General features: G+C 38.2%; 3 protein-coding genes and 1 pseudogene across 3 annotated transcripts; 3 read left to right on the forward strand and 1 right to left on the reverse strand.

Annotated features, from left to right (window-relative positions):
* Positions 1–2617: 2617 nt before the first annotated feature.
* LOC117779501 lies at positions 2618–3021 on the forward strand (annotated as a pseudogene).
* A 3953-nt stretch (positions 3022–6974) lies between these two features.
* LOC117779503 lies at positions 6975–8538 on the forward strand. The gene is made up of 3 exons (XM_034615721.1): positions 6975–7027; positions 7113–7371; positions 7459–8538. The coding sequence occupies exons 1-3, from the start codon at positions 6975–6977 to the stop codon at positions 8536–8538; spliced, it is 1392 nt and encodes a 463-aa protein (XP_034471612.1).
* Positions 8539–15910: 7372 nt separating this feature from the next.
* On the reverse strand, positions 15911–16738 carry LOC117780136 (calcium load-activated calcium channel-like). Its single transcript, XM_034616555.1, has 3 exons — positions 16645–16738; positions 16482–16559; positions 15911–16422 (listed from the first exon to the last, which is right to left on the reverse strand). The coding sequence occupies exons 1-3, from the start codon at positions 16703–16705 to the stop codon at positions 16010–16012; spliced, it is 552 nt and encodes a 183-aa protein (XP_034472446.1). The 5' UTR covers positions 16706–16738; the 3' UTR covers positions 15911–16009.
* Positions 16739–18058: 1320 nt separating this feature from the next.
* Positions 18059–21306, forward strand: LOC117781597 (angiotensin-converting enzyme-related protein-like). Its single transcript, XM_034618374.1, is given in 5 exon segments — positions 18059–18502; positions 18564–19128; positions 19874–20308; positions 20311–21113; positions 21171–21306. Coding segments are annotated over 5 exon segments (1950 nt in total). The 5' UTR covers positions 18059–18451; the 3' UTR covers positions 21267–21306.
* Positions 21307–21964: the final 658 nt, after the last annotated feature.

Consider the following 21964-nt stretch of genomic DNA (forward strand, 5'->3'; position numbering starts at 1 on the left):
TCATACTAAGACTTAATTTTCATGATCGGTCGTATAACAGCTATATGATATAGTGGACCGATTTAAGCCAACTTCGGTAAGGATGTATAAGACTAACTTAAATGAAAATTCTATAAGTTTGGTTATATCTCATAAAACTAAAAAGTTTTTCATACTAAGACTTGATTTTCGCCCGATCCATCCTATGACAGCTATATGATATAGTGGTCCGATTTAAACCAACTTTAAACAGGATATATAAAACCAAGTTTTATGTATATTCTATCAGTTTGGTTTCGATATCTCAAAAAACAAAAAAGTTGTTCATACTAAGACTTGATTTTCACTCGATCGGTCCTAAGACAGCTATATGATATAGTGGTCTGATTTGAACCAACTTTGTACAGGATATATAAAACCAAGTCATATGCTTATTGTATCAGTTTGTTTACAATATCTCATTAAACAAAAAAGTTTTTCATACTAAAGCTTGATTTTCGCCCGATTGTTTCTATGGGCGCTATATGATATAGTGGTCCGATTCAAAAAAGAAACAAACTTGACCTGCAAGATAGGAATCTACATACCGAATTTGGTGTCACTACCTTAAATTGTTCTAAATTAGCTAAATTAGCGGTTTTTTTCAAAAGACGTAGAACAAACATTTGTAGATTTTCAAAAGGAATAAATCCCATTATTACATCTAAGCTTTTTTAGCGCTTTGATACAAACAGACAATCAAACTGACCTCCCACTATCTCATACCAGGTGTATTAGAAAAGTTTTAGTATGCCATTTTGTAAGTTAGGACTAAACCTTTCGATCGGTATATAACTCGATCTGATCGGAGTCGTAGCTAAATTTTCCAACTTAGCTGTATATATTGTTAGTCGCCTTTCGCACCCTTCGTGCTGCTTTCGTCACTAACGCGAACTGCCGTCCGCAGTGATCTGAGCTTGCAAGAAGTGGTCCCTTTTTGCAAGCAGATACGATTGAAAAGAGAATAGAAAAGAATCTTCAAGTTCGTTTTTTCTCAACCACCGAAAGATATTGTCGCTCTCTTTGTGATTTTGTTCACATGAGATACTTCGTTGATCCCAAGGCGAATTTACTGTAGGTGATTTCTTCACCACAGCTAGTCTCTTTTGAGGTCCCAAATGCTTGTACGTTTGCAGGCAAACGTTGTTTGCAATTTCATTTGTTAAATACCATTTTACCTTTTTTTTAAGTAATGGGCACTGTTGATTAAATGAATAATTGCAAATTTTTGGACGTCAAAAGGGAACATTTTTAAATAACAAGAGAACTATGGCCGACCACCAATTAATTTCTTCACGTAAATTCTTAAGAATTTGCGGTCCATCTATGATAATTTTTAGCGGACAGGCCGCTAAAATAAAGTATTACCAAAAATATTGGTATCAATTAGTTTATATAACATTATCTATAATATTGTCTTATCATTTCTAGCAACCACATGGATTTACCGAAGAAGTTACATTCGCAGCTAGATAATATAAACATTGATAAGTTTGTGCGCACCGCTAGGGAATATTGTCCGAAGCATTACTTGTTGAATACGACATTGTGTCACACCTGCGTGCTTCTGATTTGCAGCGACTGCGCCAGAGAAACTCTGCACAATGACCATGAATTAACGCATTACCCAAAGTTAAGCGACCTACTACGTCTACTGATTCACAATGAGAAAACGAAGATAAAGAAGAGCATATACCATGTCGATGAACTGGCTCAAGGTGATCTATCAATGCTGCAAATGATATACACTGCCTGTGACACGGTTCGACTGCACATTAAACGGCAAATACTGTATCATATGCCCACCCAACGTACTGAGGATATGACCAGTAGCTGGGTACGCATCCGACCAATTATAAAACACGGACTGTGCCCTGATAAAATAAGGGACTCCGATCTAATAACAATGTTGGAAGACCTGCATAGGCACCAAACCCGAATTTTCCAAGTTCGTTCGGACGTATCTTTTTACTGTCGAATGCGCGCCTCTATATGCAAGGGTGGATTGCAGCCGCTCAATTATAAACAACTGAATCAAACTCTTACACTGCTGCAACAACAGCCAGTGGAAGAAATACCCGCCGTCCTTTTACTTCCTCCTGCCCTGCTCGTTAGTAATTTCTGCACTTACACTTACTGGAATGAAGAGAAAGCTAAGTTATTCCTAAGCGATAGACAACGGTTCTCAGTAAGGAATTGCAGTCAGAGAATGCGAAATAACCAATTATACACGATCTTGGAGGATGACATCAAATCGAGCAGTCATCATCAGATCGGCTACAATTATTACATTAGGCGAAGTACGAGTAAGATCTGTAGCATGCCTGCAACGTCGCAGGCTATGCAACAAGAACAGCAACCAACAGAATTAAGAGGAATGCGAAACACAACACCTACTTATATCAATATAGTTTCATCGGAGCTTCCTTCAACATCTGCTGCTGCCGCTGCTGCCAGAGCTAGTGCTGGTGCAGCTACAATGCCACGGCTAGAGCGCCCACCAGGTCTTGGTTACCCCGTATACTACCTGGACATGGAGTCGAATGGCAGGTCACTTGGTCGTGTTCACATCCAATTGCGCAGCGATGTAGCTCCGCGAATGGCTAAGAATTTTCGCTCTCATCCTGCACGAGCGCGGATTTGGCTACAAGGGCTGCAAAGTGTTTAAGGCCTGGCCAAAAAAGAGCATTATCACAGGTGACTTCAATATCATAATGGACGAGGCGGTTATTCCGCTTTTGATGAACATTTCTTTAAGCCAGACGAATCAAAATTAATTGCTGGACGCGGAATGCTGGGCATGAAACCTAACGAAAATCAGCTCGTTGGCAGCCAGTTTCAAGTCTTGTTGTCCAAAAGATGCAACCTAACGACATTATTTGCATTCATTGTCGATGGTATAGAAGTACTGGACATTATTTCCGCAGTGGTACCTCTAAAGGGCAACCGACAACTAAATTTATCATTAAGGACTGCGGCGAATATCGACTGAAAAAATTTTAAAATAAAAATCCGATGACTAATAATGCGAAAACTGAAAGACAAGATCACATGAAAAGAGAGGGACGGACGAAGTTTTCTATATCGACTTAGCTCGTCGTCCTGGTATAAAAAATATACACTATACACATTTATGATTAAAGCATAAGCTTTGAGCGAAGCTTTCTAGTATATCACACACCACAAATATCTAGAGATTTTTAAAAGAATTAATTTTAAACAACCGTTCGAAAACTTTAAAGTTTTTATATGTCACTTACGTCTACTGCCATAAATTTTAATGTCAAAAAATGCTTTAATTTGATTCAATAAAGAGACAAGAGCGTACGCAGGATGAAAATAAGAGGTGGACAGAAAAATTATGTTGTATGTACTTTTAAGCCCTGTGCGGGTATTGTTAGTTTTTTTTCCTGTGCGGGTATATTCAGTGTGAGAAAGTATGTAAAGGGCAGAAGGAGGCGTGGCAGACAATATATATATACAGGTGGCCAGAAAAACGGAAACAAACATTAATATGTCCCAACACTATTCCTTATGCTTTTTATAGTAGTGCCAAAGTTTATGATTTATTGGTCTTTAATTTAGCTGTGGTTTTATAATTTAAAGTAGACGTGTTGCAATTTCGGAACATTTTGTGGAGAAAACGTGGTTGCGCTACTCGCCGGATCTCAAGCCGATGGACTACAGCGTGTGCCTCGTAAGCCTAATAAAGTTTGGAGGCGCTGAAGTGGCACCGCGCTTGGAGTGGCACCGATTGTCGCGAAGATCTGCGGCCCATCGCCGAAAATTTTGTATCATATATATATCATTAGCATCAACAGCCGAATCGATATAGCCCTGTCCGCTATAAACAAAGATCACAGAGATGGTAAGAGTTAGGTGCACCAAATTTTATATAATAAATATTACTACGCCCACTGTGAGGTTCGTAGTTCGCAAAAAAAACAGAACTATCCAATAAACCTGGTGGTGAAATTTAAATACTCACAAGTACTATGTCTTACACATCCTGAACAAATTTTGTGTGCATATCATATAGTTCCCATAGGGACGCTCAGTCAAAAATCAAGTTTTAGTAAGAAAAACTTCTTTGTTTTTTGGAATATCCCAACCAATCTAATATAATACATATCTGGGCTGCTCTTATACATCCTGACCAAATTTGATTTAAGTCCGTTCACTATATTATACAGCTTTCATTTGAATAACTCAACATTTAATTCAGCACTTAATAGGCCATCAAATCTTAGTGTTGGGCTCAAAGTCGAGTATATAACATTTTTTCAGATTCACTAGTTTTGGATTTTTCCATTTAAATAAGAGTTTGACTGAGGCGGAGTTCATACTTTTGTTTAGGGTGGATAAAAAAAACTTATTTACTTTGCATTCTTAACAAGTGGGCGGTTACAGTCGAGCGCGCTCGACAATAGGATACCCTGTGCCCAGGTACTCTGTACTGAGGTTGATTTTCGACCAATTGTTCCTAGGGCAGCTGTATGAGATATGGATTCGAATTAAATCAAATTTAGTCAGAATGTACAAAACCAACATAAATGCATATTCGCTGTCACGACGAATATCTTCGAATAGGCCAGTATATGGTGATTCAAGCGGTTTTTTTACGGAGTTTTCAGACAATGCCCTTGAATGCATCCTGGCATTTGGGAGCTACTTCAAAGAAATGCTGAAATCTCAGCTCCAGTGCATTTATCACATCCCGAACCCGTTCATTACTGAAAGTTGCCCATTGCAACCATCCTTTGCCATTTTACTTTAATAGTTACCAATGTTGGCATAAAGTACCCATAATACATGCTTCTTTCACTTTGAGGAAGTCCAGCCCTTTTGCCAATGCATTGCAATGGTACCATCAATTCACAATATTCCTCAAATATGTGAACTCACTCGACGACAGCTTTGCCACTTGCAAAAGCATGCATAAATCATCAGACGATTTTGCATTTCAGCAAATCTTGAATGCGTCATAAAGTGAGTTCAATCGAGTTGGACACGGCGTTTTCATTGAGAACCTAGAAGGTTTTTTTATACATTCAGCCGATTTTGGACGGTTGCTTTTATTGCATACTGCTGAAGATCTGCATGTAATTCGACATGCAGTGGAACATTTTGTTTCAGTACCAAATTTCCAAAGTTTTATATTAAAATTTAATGCTAATGCCAATTTACATCTGATTTCATTAGCAATATTCAATGAAAAACCTAAATAATTATTTAATTTTTTAAGCATTATTAATTAACTATTCATTACTTTCACTTTCACTTTTTCACTACTTTTTCAATGCTAGTGAAATAAAATTTCATTAGCACTATTTCCTTATCCTGCCACCAAAAGCATGGCGACAGTCTCTGCGGTGGTCTCTGTAAGTGGTACAGCTTGTGGCCAGCGGGTTGAGCGTCCACTTCGATGAAGAGGCCGTGGAAAAGGAAAATATTGTTATGAACCGACTTATCAACCGCAGCCAAATATCGATTTGCCGGCTAACTATCAGGTATACTAGGATGAGTACGACCATCGATACTTGGCGAGTCGGGTAACAACTATTTATATTTTCACTAACGGAATAATACTCAGACTTTGGTCTCATAACACCTTCACGGACAACTGCTGGCAAGGATTAGGTGAACAGATGTTGTTATCCACCTCAACGATCGCCCTCCCAACCTATAGTGGCTTTTAATAGTTCGTGCCGACTCCTACTCCAAACTTTACCCAACCTCACCACATACCCATCTCACCCGAATAAATAAATTTAATTAATCATTTCTTGAAAAGTTGTTCATACTAAGACTTGATTTTCACTCGATCGGTCCTAAGACAGCTATATGATATAGTGGTCTGATTTGAACCAACTTTGTACAGGATATATAAAACCAAGTCATATGCTTATTGTATCAGTTTGTTTACAATATCTCATTAAACAAAAAAGTTTTTCATACTAAAGCTTGATTTTCGCCCGATTGTTTCTATGGGCGCTATATGATATAGTGGTCCGATTCAAAAAAGAAACAAACTTGACCTGCCTGCAAGATATAGGAATCTACATACCGAATTTGGTGTCACTACCTTTTAAATTGTTCTAAATTAGCTAAATTAGCGGTTTTTTCAAAAAGACGTAGAACAAACATTTGTAGATTTTCAAAAAGGAATAAATCCCCATTATTACATCTAAGCTTTTTTAGCGCTTTGATACAAACAGACAATCAAACTGACCTCCCACTATCTCATAACCCAGGTGTATTAGAAAAAGTTTTAGTATGCCATTTTGTAAGTTAGGACTAAACCTTTCGATCGGTATATAACTCGATCTGATCGGAGTCGTAGCTAATTTTCCAACTTAGCTGTATATATTGTTAGTCGCCTTTCGCACCCTACGTGCTGCTTTCGTCACTAACGCGAACTGCCGTCCGCAGTGATCTGAGCTTGCAAGAAGTGGTCCCTTTTTGCAAGCAGATACGATTGAAAAGAGAATAGAAAAGAATCTTCAAGTTCGTTTTTTCTCAACCACCGAAAGATATTGTCGCTCTTTGTGATTTTGTTCACATGAGATACTTCGTTGATCCCAGGCGAATTTACTGTAGGTGATTTCTTCACCACAGCTAGTCTCTTTTGGGTCCCAAATGCTTGTACGTTTGCAGGCAAACGTTGTTTGCAATTTCATTTGTTAAATACCATTTTACCTTTTTTTTAAGTAATGGGCACTGTTGATTAAATGAATAATTGCAAATTTTTGGACGTCAAAAGGAACATTTTTAAATAACAAGAGAACTATGGCCGACCACCAATTAATTTCTTCACGTAAATTCTTAAGAATTTGCGGTCCATCTATGATAATTTTAGCGGACAGGCCGCTAAAATAAAGTATACCAAAAATATTGGTATCAATTAGTTTATATAACATTATCTATAATATTGTCTTATCATTTCTAGCAACCACATGGATTTACCGAAGAAGTTACATTCGCAGCTAGATAATATAAACATTGATAAGTTTGTGCGCACCGCTAGGAATATTGTCCGAAGCATTACTTGTTGAATACGACATTGTGTCACACTGCGTGCTTCTGATTTGCAGCGACTGCGCCAGAGAAACTCTGCACAATGACCATGAATTAACGCATTACCCAAAGTTAAGCGACCTACTACGTCTACTGATTCACAATGAGAAAACGAAGATAAAGAAGAGCATATACCATGTCGATGAACTGGCTCAAGGTGATCTATCAATGCTGCAAATGATATACACTGCCTGTGACACGGTTCGACTGCACATTAAACGGCAAATACTGTATCATATGCCCACCCAACGTACTGAGGATATGACCAGTAGCTGGGTACGCATCCGACCAATTATAAAACACGGACTGTGCCCTGATAAAATAAGGGACCGATCTAATAACAATGTTGGAAGACCTGCATAGGCACCAAACCCGAATTTTCCAAGTTCGTTCGGACGTATCTTTTACTGTCGAATGCGCGCCTCTATATGCAAGGGTGGATTGCAGCCGCTCAATTATAAACAACTGAATCAAACTCTTACACTGCTGCAACAACAGCCAGTGGAAGAAATACCCGCCGTCCTTTTACTTCCTCCTGCCCTGCTCGTTAGTAATTTCTGCACTTACACTTACTGGAATGAAGAGAAAGCTAAGTTATTCCTAAGCGATAGACAACGGTTCTCAGTAAGGAATTGCAGTCAGAGAATGCGAAATAACCAATTATACACGATCTTGGAGGATGACATCAAATCGAGCAGTCATCATCAGATCGGCTACAATTATTACATTAGGCGAAGTACGAGTAAGATCTGTAGCATGCCTGCAACGTCGCAGGCTATGCAACAAGAACAGCAACCAACAGAATTAAGAGGAATGCGAAACACAACACCTACTTATATCAATATAGTTTCATCGGAGCTTCCTTCAACATCTGCTGCTGCCGCTGCTGCCAGAGCTAGTGCTGGTGCAGCTACAATGCCACGGCTAGAGCGCCCACCAGGTCTTGGTTACCCCGTATACTACCTGGACATGGAGTCGAATGGCAGGTCACTTGGTCGTGTTCACATCCAAGTGCGCAGCGATGTAGCTCCGCGAATGGCTAAGAATTTTCGCTCTCTCATCCTGCACGAGCGCGGATTTGGCTACAAGGGCTGCAAAGTGTTTAAGGCCTGGCCAAAAAAGAGCATTATCACAGGTGACTTCCAATATCATAATGGACGAGGCGGTTATTCCGCTTTTGATGAACATTTCTTTAAGCCAGACGAATCAAAATTAATTGCTGGACGCGGAATGCTGGGCATGAAACCTAACGAAAATCAGCTCGTTGGCAGCCAGTTTCAAGTCTTGTTGTCCAAAAGATGCAACCTAACGACATTATTTGCATTCATTGTCGATGGTATAGAAGTACTGGACATTATTTCCCGCAGTGGTACCTCTAAAGGGCAACCGACAACTAAATTTATCATTAAGGACTGCGGCGAATATCGACTGAAAAAATTTTAAAATAAAAATCCGATGACTAATAATGCGAAAACTGAAAGACAAGATCACATGAAAAGAGAGGGACGGACGAACTTCTCTATATCGACTTAGCTCGTCGTCCTGGTATAAAAAATATACACTATACACATTTATGATTAAAGCATAAGCTTTGAGCGAAGCTTTCTAGTATATCACACACCACAAATATCTAGAGATTTTTAAAAGAATTAATTTTTAAAACAACCGTTCGAAAACTTTAAAGTTTTTTATATGTCACTTACGTCTACTGCCATAAATTTTAATGTCAAAAAATGCTTTAATTTGATTCAATAAAGAGACAAGAGCGTACGCAGGATGAAAATAAGAGGTGGACAGAAAAATTATGTTGTATGTACTTTTAAGCCCTGTGCGGGTATTGTTAGTTTTTTTTTTCCTGTGCGGGTATATTCAGTGTGAGAAAGTATGTAAAGGCAGAAGGAGGCGTGGCAGACAATATATATATATACAGGGTGGCCAGAAAAACGGAAACAAACATTAATATGTCCCAACACTATTCCTTATGCTTTTTTATAGTAGTGCCAAAGTTTATGATTTATTGGTCTTTAATTTAGCTGTGGTTTTATAATTTAAAGTAGACGTGTTGCAATTTCGGAACATTTTTGTGGAGAAAAACGTGGTTGCGCTACTCGCCGGATCTCAAGCCGATGGACTACAGCGTGTGCCTCGTAAGCCTAATAAAGTTTGGAGGCGCTGAAGTGGCACCGCGCTTGAGTGGCACCGATTGTCGCCCGAAGATCTGCGGCCCATCGCCGAAAATTTTGTATCATATATATATCATTAGCATCAACAGCCGAATCGATATAGCCCTGTCCGCTATAAACAAAAGATCACAGAGATGGTAAGAGTTAGGTGCACCAAATTTTATATAATAAATATTACTACGCCCACTGTGAGGTTCGTAGTTCGCAAAAAAAAACAGAACTATCCAATAAACCTGGTGGTGAAATTTAAATACTCACAAGTACTATGTCTTACACATCCTGAACAAATTTTGTGTGCATATCATATAGTTCCCATAGGGACGCTCAGTCAAAAATCAAGTTTTAGTAAGAAAAACTTCTTTGTTTTTGGAATATCCCAACCAATCTAATATAATACATATCTGGGCTGCTCTTATACATCCTGACCAAATTTGATTTAAGTCCGTTCACTATATTATACAGCTTTCATTTGAATAACTCAACATTTAATTCAGCACTTAATAGGCCATCAAATCTTAGTGTTGGGCTCAAAGTCGAGTATATAACATTTTTCAGATTCACTAGTTTTGGATTTTTCCATTTAAATAAGAGTTTGACTGAGGCGGAGTTCATACTTTTGTTTAGGGTGGATAAAAAAAACTTATTTACTTTGCATTCTTAACAAGTGGGCGGTTACAGTCGAGCGCGCTCGACAATAGGATACCCTGTGCCCAGGTACTCTGTACTGAGGTTGATTTTCGACCAATTGTTCCTAGGGCAGCTGTATGAGATATGGATTCGAATTAAATCAAATTTAGTCAGAATGTACAAAACCAACATAAATGCATATTCGCTGTCACGACGAATATCTTCGAATAGGCCAGTATATGGTGATTCAAGCGGTTTTTTTACGGAGTTTTCAGACAATGCCCTTGAATGCATCCTGGCATTTGGGAGCTACTGAAATGCTGAAATCTCAGCTCCAGTGCATTTATCACATCCCGAACCCGTTCATTACTGAAAGTTGCCCATTGCAACCATCCTTTGCCATTTTACTTTAATAGTTACCAATGTTGGCATAAAGTACCCATAATACATGCTTCTTTCACTTTGGAGGAAGTCCAGCCCTTTTGCCAATGCATTGCAATGGTACCATCAATTCACAATATTCCTCCAAATATGTGAACTCACTCGACGACAGCTTTGCCACTTGCAAAAGCATGCATAAATCATCCAGACGATTTTTGCATTTCAGCAAATGCTTGAATGCGTCATAAAGTGAGTTCAATCGAGTTGGACACGGCGTTTTCATTGAGAACCCTAGAAGGTTTTTTATACATTCAGCCGATTTTGGACGGTTGCTTTTATTGCATACTGCTGAAGATCTGCATGTAATTCGACATGCAGTGGAACATTTTGTTTCAGTACCAAATTTCCAAAGTTTTATATTAAAAAAATTTAATGCTAATGCCAATTTACATCTGATTTCATTAGCAATATTCAATGAAAAAACCTAAATAATTATTTAATTTTTTAAGCATTATTAATTAACTATTCATTACTTTCACTTTCACTTTTTCACTACTTTTTCAATGCTAGTGAAATAAAATTTCATTAGCACTATTTCCTTATCACTGCCACCAAAAAGCATGGGCGACAGTCTCTGCGGTGGTCTCTGTAAGTGGTACAGCTTGTGGCCAGCGGGTTGAGCGTCCACTTCGATGAGAGAGGCCGTGGAAAAAGGAAAATATTGTTATGAACCGACTTATCAACCGCAGCCAAATATCGATTTGCCGGCTAACTATCGGTATACTCAGGGATGAGTACGACCATCGATACTTGGCGAGTCGGGTAACAACTATTTATATTTTCACTAACCGGAATAATACTCAGACTTTGGTCTCATAACACCTTCACGGACAACTGCTGGCAAGGATTAGGTGAACAGATGTTGTTATCCACCTCAACGATCGCCCTCCCAACCTATAGTGGCTTTTAATAGTTCGTGCCGACTCCCTACTCCAAACTTTACCCAACCTCACCACATACCCATCTCACCCGAATAAATAAATTTAATTAATCATTTCTTGAAACGTTATAAAATTTAATTAATATTATTAATTATAATTATCCTTAACATTTTATTATTTAAATTGTATCCGATACTTCGTGTTTACTATTTAATATTTAACACCTTACAAAATTCACGGAATACCCTTAACACAAAATGTAAACAAACAACTAATTGTACGAATCTGGCAGCCCCGTATTCGCTGGTGGCGCGAGCAATATAAGTAAGTCAAATGTGGGAAAATATACAAAGTGCGTAATTGTGGATAAATGTACAAGTAAGTGTTAATATCTAAGTGCTACTAATATACATGTGATCGTGTTTTGTATAAATGTAATAAGTATGCATGTAAATTAAGTGTTTGTATAATATTATGGCCTTCCCTAACCAAAAGAGCTCTTGTGGGTCAGAGGGGGAGGGGGAAGGGGGCATCGACAACAATTCAAATGTAACTATTTGTGACAATGTGTTATTCAAATTAAACTAATGGTATAAATATTTGCAGACGGAGACTCCTGGACTTCTGTGTGTGTCTGGCGTAAAGAGCAGCAAGTCTGTAGCAGATGAACAGCTGCTGGACTGTCTGGTTGCAATGAGGAGGATGTCTGGACGCAAGGCTTCCGACAAAGGGACGTGGAACTTGACGCTCACAAGGGCATATGCGTCAAGATGCCCTCAGGGACGGACTCACCGCGCTCCTGATGTCTGGTGTGCACACTCAGTGTCTCTGTGTGTGCCTGCCTGCGTCGACTTAAAGTGTGTGTTGCTGCGCTGTGAGTGGCTGCGCTTGCGTGTTGTGCGTGTAGCTTGTGTGTTGTGTTTGTAGCTTGTTGTTCTTGCGAATTACGGCTGTGGCTGCTGCGGCTGATGTGTATGTGTGCCGATGTTTTTCACCATTCGTTTGTACAATTAGATTTGTTATTTGTTCAAAATTCCGCACTCGAAAAAAAACTCTGCCTTGCAGCAGCCACCACGCGAACCAGACTAACCCTAACCTCATACCCCTTCTTTTTCTCTATTTCCAAATTCTATTTTCTATTAATCTCTTCTTTCTTCCCTAAGCCTACCAAAAATCCAAAGCTTTTTGTTTTGGTTGCGGATAAGCCATCAGCTGTTGATGTTAGCCAATAGGTGGCGCTAGTAACAGCTGATACCTATCGATGGCTGGCTGCCAACCATAACAATATCTTCTTGCGAACAGCCTGAGGTACATACGGTGCTTACAAGTTTATTTTCTTTCTCATGTTCCATTTGATCTTGGCCTGGTGACCAAGAAGAATTATCAGAAATTGACCGATCTCGAGAAGAAGTATGTATGATGATCGTGGTCTGATCGTGGTCTCTTAGATGTGTGCATTCCAAATTATGTTCCACCGTCTGGTTCTATAAAGCCTCCTTGGTTTACACCTAGACTTTCTTATTTGAAGAATATTAAATCTAAATATTTTAAAAAATATAAGAAGTCTGGTTCGAGTCTTGACTGGTCTGAGTACACAGTAGCCAAGTCGGACTTCGCCAATTTAAACTCGCTATGCTAAGAGAATTATCTAACTCGATACAAAAGACAGTTTTCCAGTGACCGTAAACAATTTTACAAATTTGTTAGCTTGAAGCGTAAATCCCCTAGTATACCTTCCTCTTTTTTTTATGGGATAGATAATGCCAGCATCGACTCTGCAGCCGCTGAACTATTTGCTAACTTTTTCAATCCACCTATTCTCCAATCTCCACTTCCAACTCATCTTATCCCTATTCTATTTTTCAATCAAACACTATGTTTGCTCCCTCTATCTCTTATAACACTATTGTCTCTTCTATTAGCTCTTTAAAATCTTCTTTTATTCCTGAGCCAGACAACATTCCTAGTTGTCTCCTTAAGGAATGCTGTTCTTCTTTTAATCAAGCTTTTTAATCTACCCCTTGAATCTTCAATCTTTCCATATCTTTGGAAAGAATCCTATATCATTCCCCTCCACAAAAAAGGTGGTAACTCTGATATTTCGAACTACAGAGGCATTGCAAAGCTATCAGTCATTCCTAAATTATTTGAAAAATCCTAGTTTCTTCTTTTGCAGCATCTCTGTAAATCGATCATTTCCCTGCACAACACGGCTTTATTAAGGGTCGGTCCACTACGAAAACTTGAGTTTACCTCCCTAGTAAATGATGCATTTTCAGAAAAAGCAAACTGATATCATATACACTGACTTCAGTAAAGCCTTTGACTCTGTGAACCATGACCTCTTACTTACAAACTTAACTGCATAAATTTCCTCCGCGTTCATTACCGATCTACCCACCATTCTGTCCCATTCTTATATTTTAATGTATGCGGATGATGCAAAGCTTATCTTTTCATGCACTGATCCCCTTCATGAAAGCTATGCAACTATGGTGCTCGGCCAATAAGTTGTATCGCAGTTGTTCAAAGTGTATGTTCATGACATTTAGTCGTACTAGGCCCTATTTAGGTTCTTATACGATTGACAATACCGATTGCAACGTATAAAATCTGTAAAGGATCTTGAGTTTTATTTGATTTCAAATTATGCTTCAATTTGCACATCACCACTATAGTTAATGACGCCAAAGGAGTACTTGGTTTTATTAAACGTTGGTCGTAAGAATTCAATGATACTTTCACCACTAAACTCCTTTCCGTCTCTTTAGTTCGTTCCATTCTGGAATACTGTTCATGCATTTGGAGCCCACAGTATCAAATAAAGCAGAATCAAATTGAATCAGTTCAAAAGCAATTTTTGCTTTTCGCCTTACGTGGTTTTAACTGGGATCCCAATCTTTGTTTACCACCGTACTCCGATAGGCTTCGTCTTCTCAATCTTCCGTCTCTAATTAATCGTAGGAAACTCTTGGTGTTGCTTTTCTTCACAAGTTGATTATTGGCGAGATCGATTCTAGTTTCCTTCTGGGCCGCTTCAACTTTTCGGTCCCACGCACGTCTACTAGGAATTACAAGCCCTTATTCTTACCTACATGCACAACTGATTACGCTTCGCAAGATTCTTTTCGTGTTTTATGCACTAACTATAATAGCCTCTTTCACGTTTTCTCTTCAGAACTCTCCCTCTCCCTTCCCTAAAATCCGAACTTTTCCAAGACCTATCGTTAAATCCCTGACCTTACTAATACTAATAACTTGTTATGTTACTTAATAATAGTCTAACATTCATTCTATTATTATTAACAATACTAATCTTTATTGATCTGATTGGGTTTTTCTGGGTTTTCCCCAATCCTTGCAACAAATGTTGGATCGTTTATAATTTTTGCTTACTCCAGATCTAACTTTAATTTTTTTTCTTTACAGTTTATAATTTATATTTCATTTTATTTGTATTTGTAATCTTTAACTTAATTTTTATACTTGGCAATTTTTTCTTTGCCGACTGCTTTTAGTCGTGCATAAATAAATAAATAAATAAAAAATAAATAATTTTCCCATACAATCTGTTCAACTCGGAAATGCCGGAGGCGGATGGAGAGCCCACGGTTTGTCACCTGCGCGACTCCAAGGCTGACATTGGCGAACTGTTTGCTAAGGTACAATGCGATCAATTTGAATCCTATACGAATTGAAACAATTGTCTAATCGATTTTCTATTTATAGGTCAGTGTCAATGGAGATGACGCCGCATCAAATAAAAATATCTATGTTTAAACTTTGCTTCAATTTATATGCTAAACAAATTATAATAGTTTCAACGTTGATTAAATATATCCAGCCTATTCAAAGTTTGTAATAATGGGGTGATGGAAATATTCATAATCAGGGGTGCTACAGAAATCTCAGGAGATTTTGACTCGAGCTGTAAATCTCTCAAACCAAACCGTAGGTGACACAGATTTTACAAAGATTTGATTTTCTGAGTATTTAGTCCGAGTAAACGCGCAAAGCGAGAACGGCAACAAAGAGTTGCTACTGTTCACCAAAAAAAATTTACTAAAATGTATTGTGATTTATGTCTTTGTTTTTAAAGTCGATCCCAAAGTGTTAGTATTATATTTGATAAGTGGGAAAATAACAATATTTCCCAAAATATTAAATTATATTGACCGCCAAAAATGTAAGTTGTGTGACAGCCCTGCGATCATGTCAGCTGCTTAGTCTCTTAAGTTAAGTCTCTCAAGTCTCAATTTCTTGCGGAGGGAACAGTTGGCCAAGGAAAGGATCGATCGCAAGTATGCGATAATTATATACAAACACAGAAAAATTATAGATATTCTTATTGGTAAATGTCTATTGGCCCGGTTGCAACTCAAAAATTAAATTAAAAAAACACCAAATAGGGAGTGATTTATCACGAATTTAGCCGTAAAAGTTAAAAATTTGGGGACCCATCTAGTTTTTTTTAAAAAAATCTTTGAAGTTTTCGTGCGGAATTCTCGGGGCACAAACGTACTATCATAATCTCTACATTGCCAGCGGATTCAGTGGACAGGGGATTCAACAGAGTCCAGCAGTGAGACGTGCCATAACCGAGCTCATTATGGACGGACAGTTCCTCCCATTGGACTTGTCCCGCCTGAGCTTCGACAGATTAATTGTGGACAAACCCATGTATGAGTTTAATGCTCTAAATTAAATTTAATTTATTGTACTTTTGTTATGTTGAGAAAAAAGAAAGAAAACCAATGAAATTTGTAACTAGGAAAAAGCGTTCTACTTGAATTGACCTGGTGCCTGGCCGAAGAGTCCTCCACCCTGTTTACTTGCGGCACGGGAAGGCGCAAAGCCAAGCAGCTTTTGGATATTCTGGCGAATGGACATCGTGCACAGAATGTACAGGAATATAAAAGAGCAGTCGGTGTAATCATCGCCCGACAGATTGCGATGACTCAGTCCCTGAATCCATGAGATGGGGGTAAATGGCAATTGTGCCACGACGCGGCCATCAAAGATGCTATTGAACATGCTCAGCAATGCGGTAAATGCGAATCCCGTGGCAAACATGGACTTCATCTTCACCAGCGACAAGTCGCGATTGTTGTTCTTCAGTTTCTCCTCATAACGTTCGATTTTCTTTTTAACCGACTTATCCAATGAATCGCCATGTGTCTCCTTGCGACGCTCCACTATGAATTAAAAAAATTAAATAAATAACTTACATTTATCATTACTTTTATTTACTTACGCTTCTTGCTCTGTTTATCGACCTCCGTCTTGAGCCTTTGGTATTTCTCTGTGCGGTACACGAGCACCCAGGTAAGCCCTAAATATAAATTAAAAATTAAATACATGTATACACGTGTGAATGTGTGAATTATTATCAATTAAAAGAGTGCATTCATTTCTACCTTCTCCTAGAAATGCTGTGCAAATTGATATGAAAACAATCAAAAATGTATCAGACCACATTTTTACGTTAAAAATTTTATTGGATTAATTTGTTGCCGATTAAAAAAGTATTACGTTGGCCACTGTTGTCAACTTAGCTATTTTATAGCTAGATCTGGCTATTTTCAGAATTCGTTTGCTAGAAAAATTTCAAAATTGCTATAAGGTGGAAATCTGGCTATTTTAAATATATATTCTAAGTTTTCCATTAATATTTTTAGTTAAACTGTTAAAGTCTGTTTCTAGACAGAAACATTTGTTCCCCCTTAAAGCTTGCCAGCACTGGTGTGGCAGACTGCCACCAGGTGCAAAGGTTGCCATCCTACCAAATTTCCCGATCTGGCAACTTGTTCTAATTTTATTAAATTGAAAATTTTGTTGCACCTAAGAAAATTAACCTAATTTGGAATTTTTCTTAATATTGAAGAAAGAATTTTTAAAATTTTTGCATTTACATTAAACTAATTTTAAATTTTTCAGTATTTTTTAGTTACGATCTGATATAGCAGCACAGGAAGAAAGTTGGCTAGTATTTTAGCTATTTTGCATCGCAAATTCAGCAATTTTTCGGAAGCTTTCCAGACAGAAACAGCTATTTACTTCTTTAAAATCTTGGCAACAGTGACTTTGACTTTATAAGCCCATTAAAAGGATTCAAATATCATCAATCAATAATTTATATAATTAAAACAATTATTTGATAAAGCTTTTGCTAAGCTTTTATGATTACTGAGACGAACTAAATTATCCACGGATGTTAGTACTGCTTAATACATAATCTAAAACAAATTCATTATTTAAAGCGAAAATATAAAATGAATGAAAATTAACTGTTAACCTTTAGACTTTAACTTTTATTTAAGGCTGTTAAATTTTCAGGCCGAATCAACAACATTCTTTGCATTTGGTAAATGTTGGCACTGATTAAGAAATTTGAGAATCGTGCTCCAAACATACTAGTAAAGTTGCTTCAATACATATTTTGCGTCTGAATTTGCATTCAAATTGCTTCTAATCATTGCTGGACCTAATATTACAATTGCGTGTATTAAAATACGAAGCCCATCAACGTCCATATAAAATAACAACAACAGAATTGCATACAGTATGTCAAGAAATTGGGTTTATATTATATTTATCAAAAAATATAAATATTCGTTGTTTCATAATATGTTATTATTTTATGATACTTGCTTCTTGTTCTTGATCAAGTTAAAAAGAAGATAAAATAAAAAATATTGGTTTTAACGATTCTAAAAAATGAAAATTAAATATGTGCATTTTGTGGTGCTACAAAAGTTACTTGAGATACTGTAAGTTTCAGTTGCACACGCATAAGATCATTTGTATGCAAGTATTGGTAAATGCAGTGCGCACAGCAATGCTCAACACTGGCCGCAGCAACAGCAAATGCAGATTAGGCAGCAGGTGTAAACTTTCGTTTGGCTTAGCAAAAAAAAGAAATAATATAATAATAACATTTTTGATTTGCAATGCATGTGAATCTGTGTAATCGCACACAACCGCACTTGCTTCAGCTTGCGTGTGTGTGTGCGTAGCTGTAGGCATAAAAGCAGCGCTGCTTCTTGACGGTTGTCCAGTAATCAAATAGTATCGGAGAACACAACAAGTAAAATAATACTTGATTTTAGTAAGCATTCAAATAGCAGGCACTGTCAGCTGCCAACTAAATTCAAGTAGAAATAAAATAAGTTAGACTGTCTCAGCTGCAGCTGGAGGACTAACTGATAAGCCAAAGTGGACAGAATGGACAGACGACTGGTGCCTTTGATGCTTGCCGTTGCCATCGTTTTGTGGGTAAGTGTCGCAGTGGTAACTTAGTGTGAACCCAGCATAATCCTAGTTTCCTTGAATTCAGCTACCCTTTGGCAGAGGCGACAGTAGCAGCTGCTCCGCATCCGCACTGCAGGCACGTCGTTTCTTTGAGCAGGAGAATTCACAACTGCGTGAACGTTACCATGCCGAATACTCCGCCTCCTACACCTACAACACCAACGTGACGGAGGAGAATCGTCTGGCCATGATTGCAGTGTATGCTGCCAGTGCCAAGGCGAACAAGATTCTGGCGCAGGCTGTCAAAGCGGGAGATTACATTCACTCGGATGAGGCGAACATACGCAGACAGGCTAGATTGCTGCAGGATTTGGGTTCAGATGTGCTCGAAGACAGCGACTATCTGGAGCTGAAGAATGCCATTAGTTCCATGCAGTCCAACTATGCCACCACCAGTGTCTGCTCCTATACGAATCGCACCGATTGCTCCCTGACTCTGGAGCCGCACATTCAGGAGCGTCTTTCAAATAGCCGAGATCCTGTCGAGCTCGCCTGGTACTGGCGTGAGTGGTACGACAAGGCTGGAACGCCGATGCGACAGAACTTCAACAAATATGTGCGATTAACACGCAAGGCGGCCCATCTGAATGGTGAGTGATAGTGATAACCCCGTGATCCTCGCACTAAAATAAGATCTTCACTTTGAATACCCTATGCTGTGGGTATAATCAGTGTTCGAAAAGTATGTAACAGTTAGATGGGATTCCCTATGCGAATGCCGAAAAATATTACTAAGAATTTCCAAAGTTAGATGTAAAAATTGGGAAAACAAAACTAGAAAGCATTTAATATGGCAATAAATTTTAAGAAACCAAAATTAGGAATAATTTGGAAACCAAAACTAGAATGCATTTAATATAGAAATAAAAACTAGTATACCAAAATTAGAAAAAAGTTTAATAGGAAATAAAAATATTGAAAAAAAAAACAATTTTTGGAAGACAAAAATTAGGAAAAGTCAAACTCAAAAATATTTTATTAAAAAAACACGCGATTGATTCAATTTCTAAATGTTTAACATTTTAATTTCTTAACTTCTGTACTTCAAATATTTTAATTTAAGTGAATTTCCTTATGGTTATGGTTATTGTATCTTAAAGTGCCTGTGCGCAGGGTAACTTGTAGTCGGTGACTTTCGATTAAACGTTTCTTACATGTCATAGTATCAAAATAGTTACAACAATTATTCGCCAATTTTTATTATATTGCTACAAAAAAATACTTATCAATATTTATATATGAAGATAGTTTTTTTTTTGGAAATAATTCCTTTGTATTCGTTCATTTAATTCATTTCCTCAAAATTAATTTATTTATTTTCATTATCTATTATAGGTTATCGTTCGTATGGCGATTACTGGGTGCACTTCTATGAAGATGCGGACTTTGAGCGTCAACTGGATGCCACCTACAAGGCGGTGTTGCCCTTGTATAGGCAAATCCATGGCTATGTGAGATATCGTCTGCGAGAGCATTATGGTCCTGATGTTGTGCCAGCCGAGGGAAATATACCCATGCATCTGTTGGGCAATATGTGGGCACAGTCGTGGGAGGGTGTGATCGACTTGTTCACACCGTTTCCGGAGAAACCCTTTGTCAACGTCAAGTCGGAGATGGAGCGACAACAGTACAGTGTACGAAAGCTCTTCGAGTTGGGGGATCAGTTCTTCCAATCGCTAGGAATGAGAGCTTTGCCACCAAGCTTCTGGAATCTGAGTGTGCTCACTCGACCCGATGATCGCGAGGTTGTTTGCCATGCCTCGGCATGGGACTTTACCAGGACAGCGATGTGCGCATCAAGATGTGCACTGAGGTGGACACTCACTATTTGTACGTAGTCCATCATGAGCTGGGACACATTCAATACTATCTGCAGTACGAGCAGCAACCGGCCGTTTATCGTGGTGCACCCAATCCGGGATTCCACGAGGCTGTCGGCGATGTTATTGCACTGTCCGTCATGTCCGCCAAGCATCTGAAGAGCATTGGCCTCATCAGCAATGGCCGCCTGGATGAGAAGAGTCGCATTAATGAGTTGTTCAAGCAGGCACTGACCAAGATTGCATTTCTGCCCTTTGGCTATACGATGGACAAGTATCGTTATGCTGTCTTCCGCAACGAGCTCGATGAATCCCAATGGAATTGCGGCTTCTGGCAAATGCGATCCGAATTTGGTGGCGTCGAGCCGCCGTTTGCCCGTAACGAGAGCAACTTTGATCCACCAGCTAAATATCATGTGGCTGCCGACGTGGAATACTTGCGTTACTATGCCGCACACATCTTCCAGTTTCAGTTCCACAAGGCATTGTGCCTCCAAGCAGATCAGTATGTTCCCGGCGACAGTCGTCAGACCCTGGACAATTGCGATATATTCGGCAGCAAAAAAGCAGGACAGGCATTCAAGAATTTCTTGTCGGCGGGCAATTCAAGAGATTGGAAGGAGGTGTTGGAGGAATTTACGGGCGAAACTGAAATGAATCCTGCAGCACTTCTTGAATATTTCGATCCACTTTATCAATGGCTCAAGCAGGAAAACAGTCGACTTGGCGTACCTCTGGGCTGGGCGATACAAATAGTAAGTCCTATAACAGTTTTCGACATAACTAAGATCCTAATCCTTACACTTTTACAGAAATCTCCTCAAACTGCTGTGGACCATTTAGTACTTAACTCGAAGAAAATGCATTTCTTTTCGATTCAACCAAAAATAGAATATTTCTACGCTTAGTTTAAGTGGACTTTAATAAATCAATTTGACAAGCTCTGTACACGATTTCTACACATTAATATGTAGACTCAGCTTAAAATTGCAGAAGATTTAATACATCCACATCGAGTCTAATGTAGTGAACCTGTGTCAGGTACACACATTTTTACTTTTATAATCATACGAATCTAATAAAAAGCAATATTGTATATTAAAAAAAAAATATAGGATATTAAAAAGGATATTCTAAAACAAGACTATTTTTTTATCGAATGATATAATTTTATGTAATTAATATCTTTTCTTTTTCCATTGAAGCTTTGGAATAGTAAATATAAATATGTTTAATAGAAAAACGAGTCTAAAATTTTTTATTTAAAGTGATATTTATTGTTCAGATTTATCATTTCATTGTTCATGAATCAATATCCATTACATATTACATTTCAACGTTATTTTTATCATTTTCCGATTTTAATAAAAATAAAACCATCGTCAATTTTTATCAACAAATTGCTTGCCAATAATTCGCACATCGCTCACATTTTTCAGCCTGTTCCTTAAGTTTTCCCCAAATCTTGGATACACTCGTTAACCTACAATAAATGCATTACATTTTGTAAAAAAATTTATATTTTTGAGTCGCGTTTTTTTCAGTTTTTGATTAAACTCTCTGTTAAGACAATGAAATATAGACTCCTTGGGTAGGCTAAAAGGGT

Source organism: Drosophila innubila (genome assembly GCF_004354385.1).
Source record: "Drosophila innubila isolate TH190305 chromosome 2L unlocalized genomic scaffold, UK_Dinn_1.0 4_B_2L, whole genome shotgun sequence".
Lineage (NCBI taxonomy): Eukaryota > Metazoa > Arthropoda > Insecta > Diptera > Drosophilidae > Drosophila > Drosophila innubila.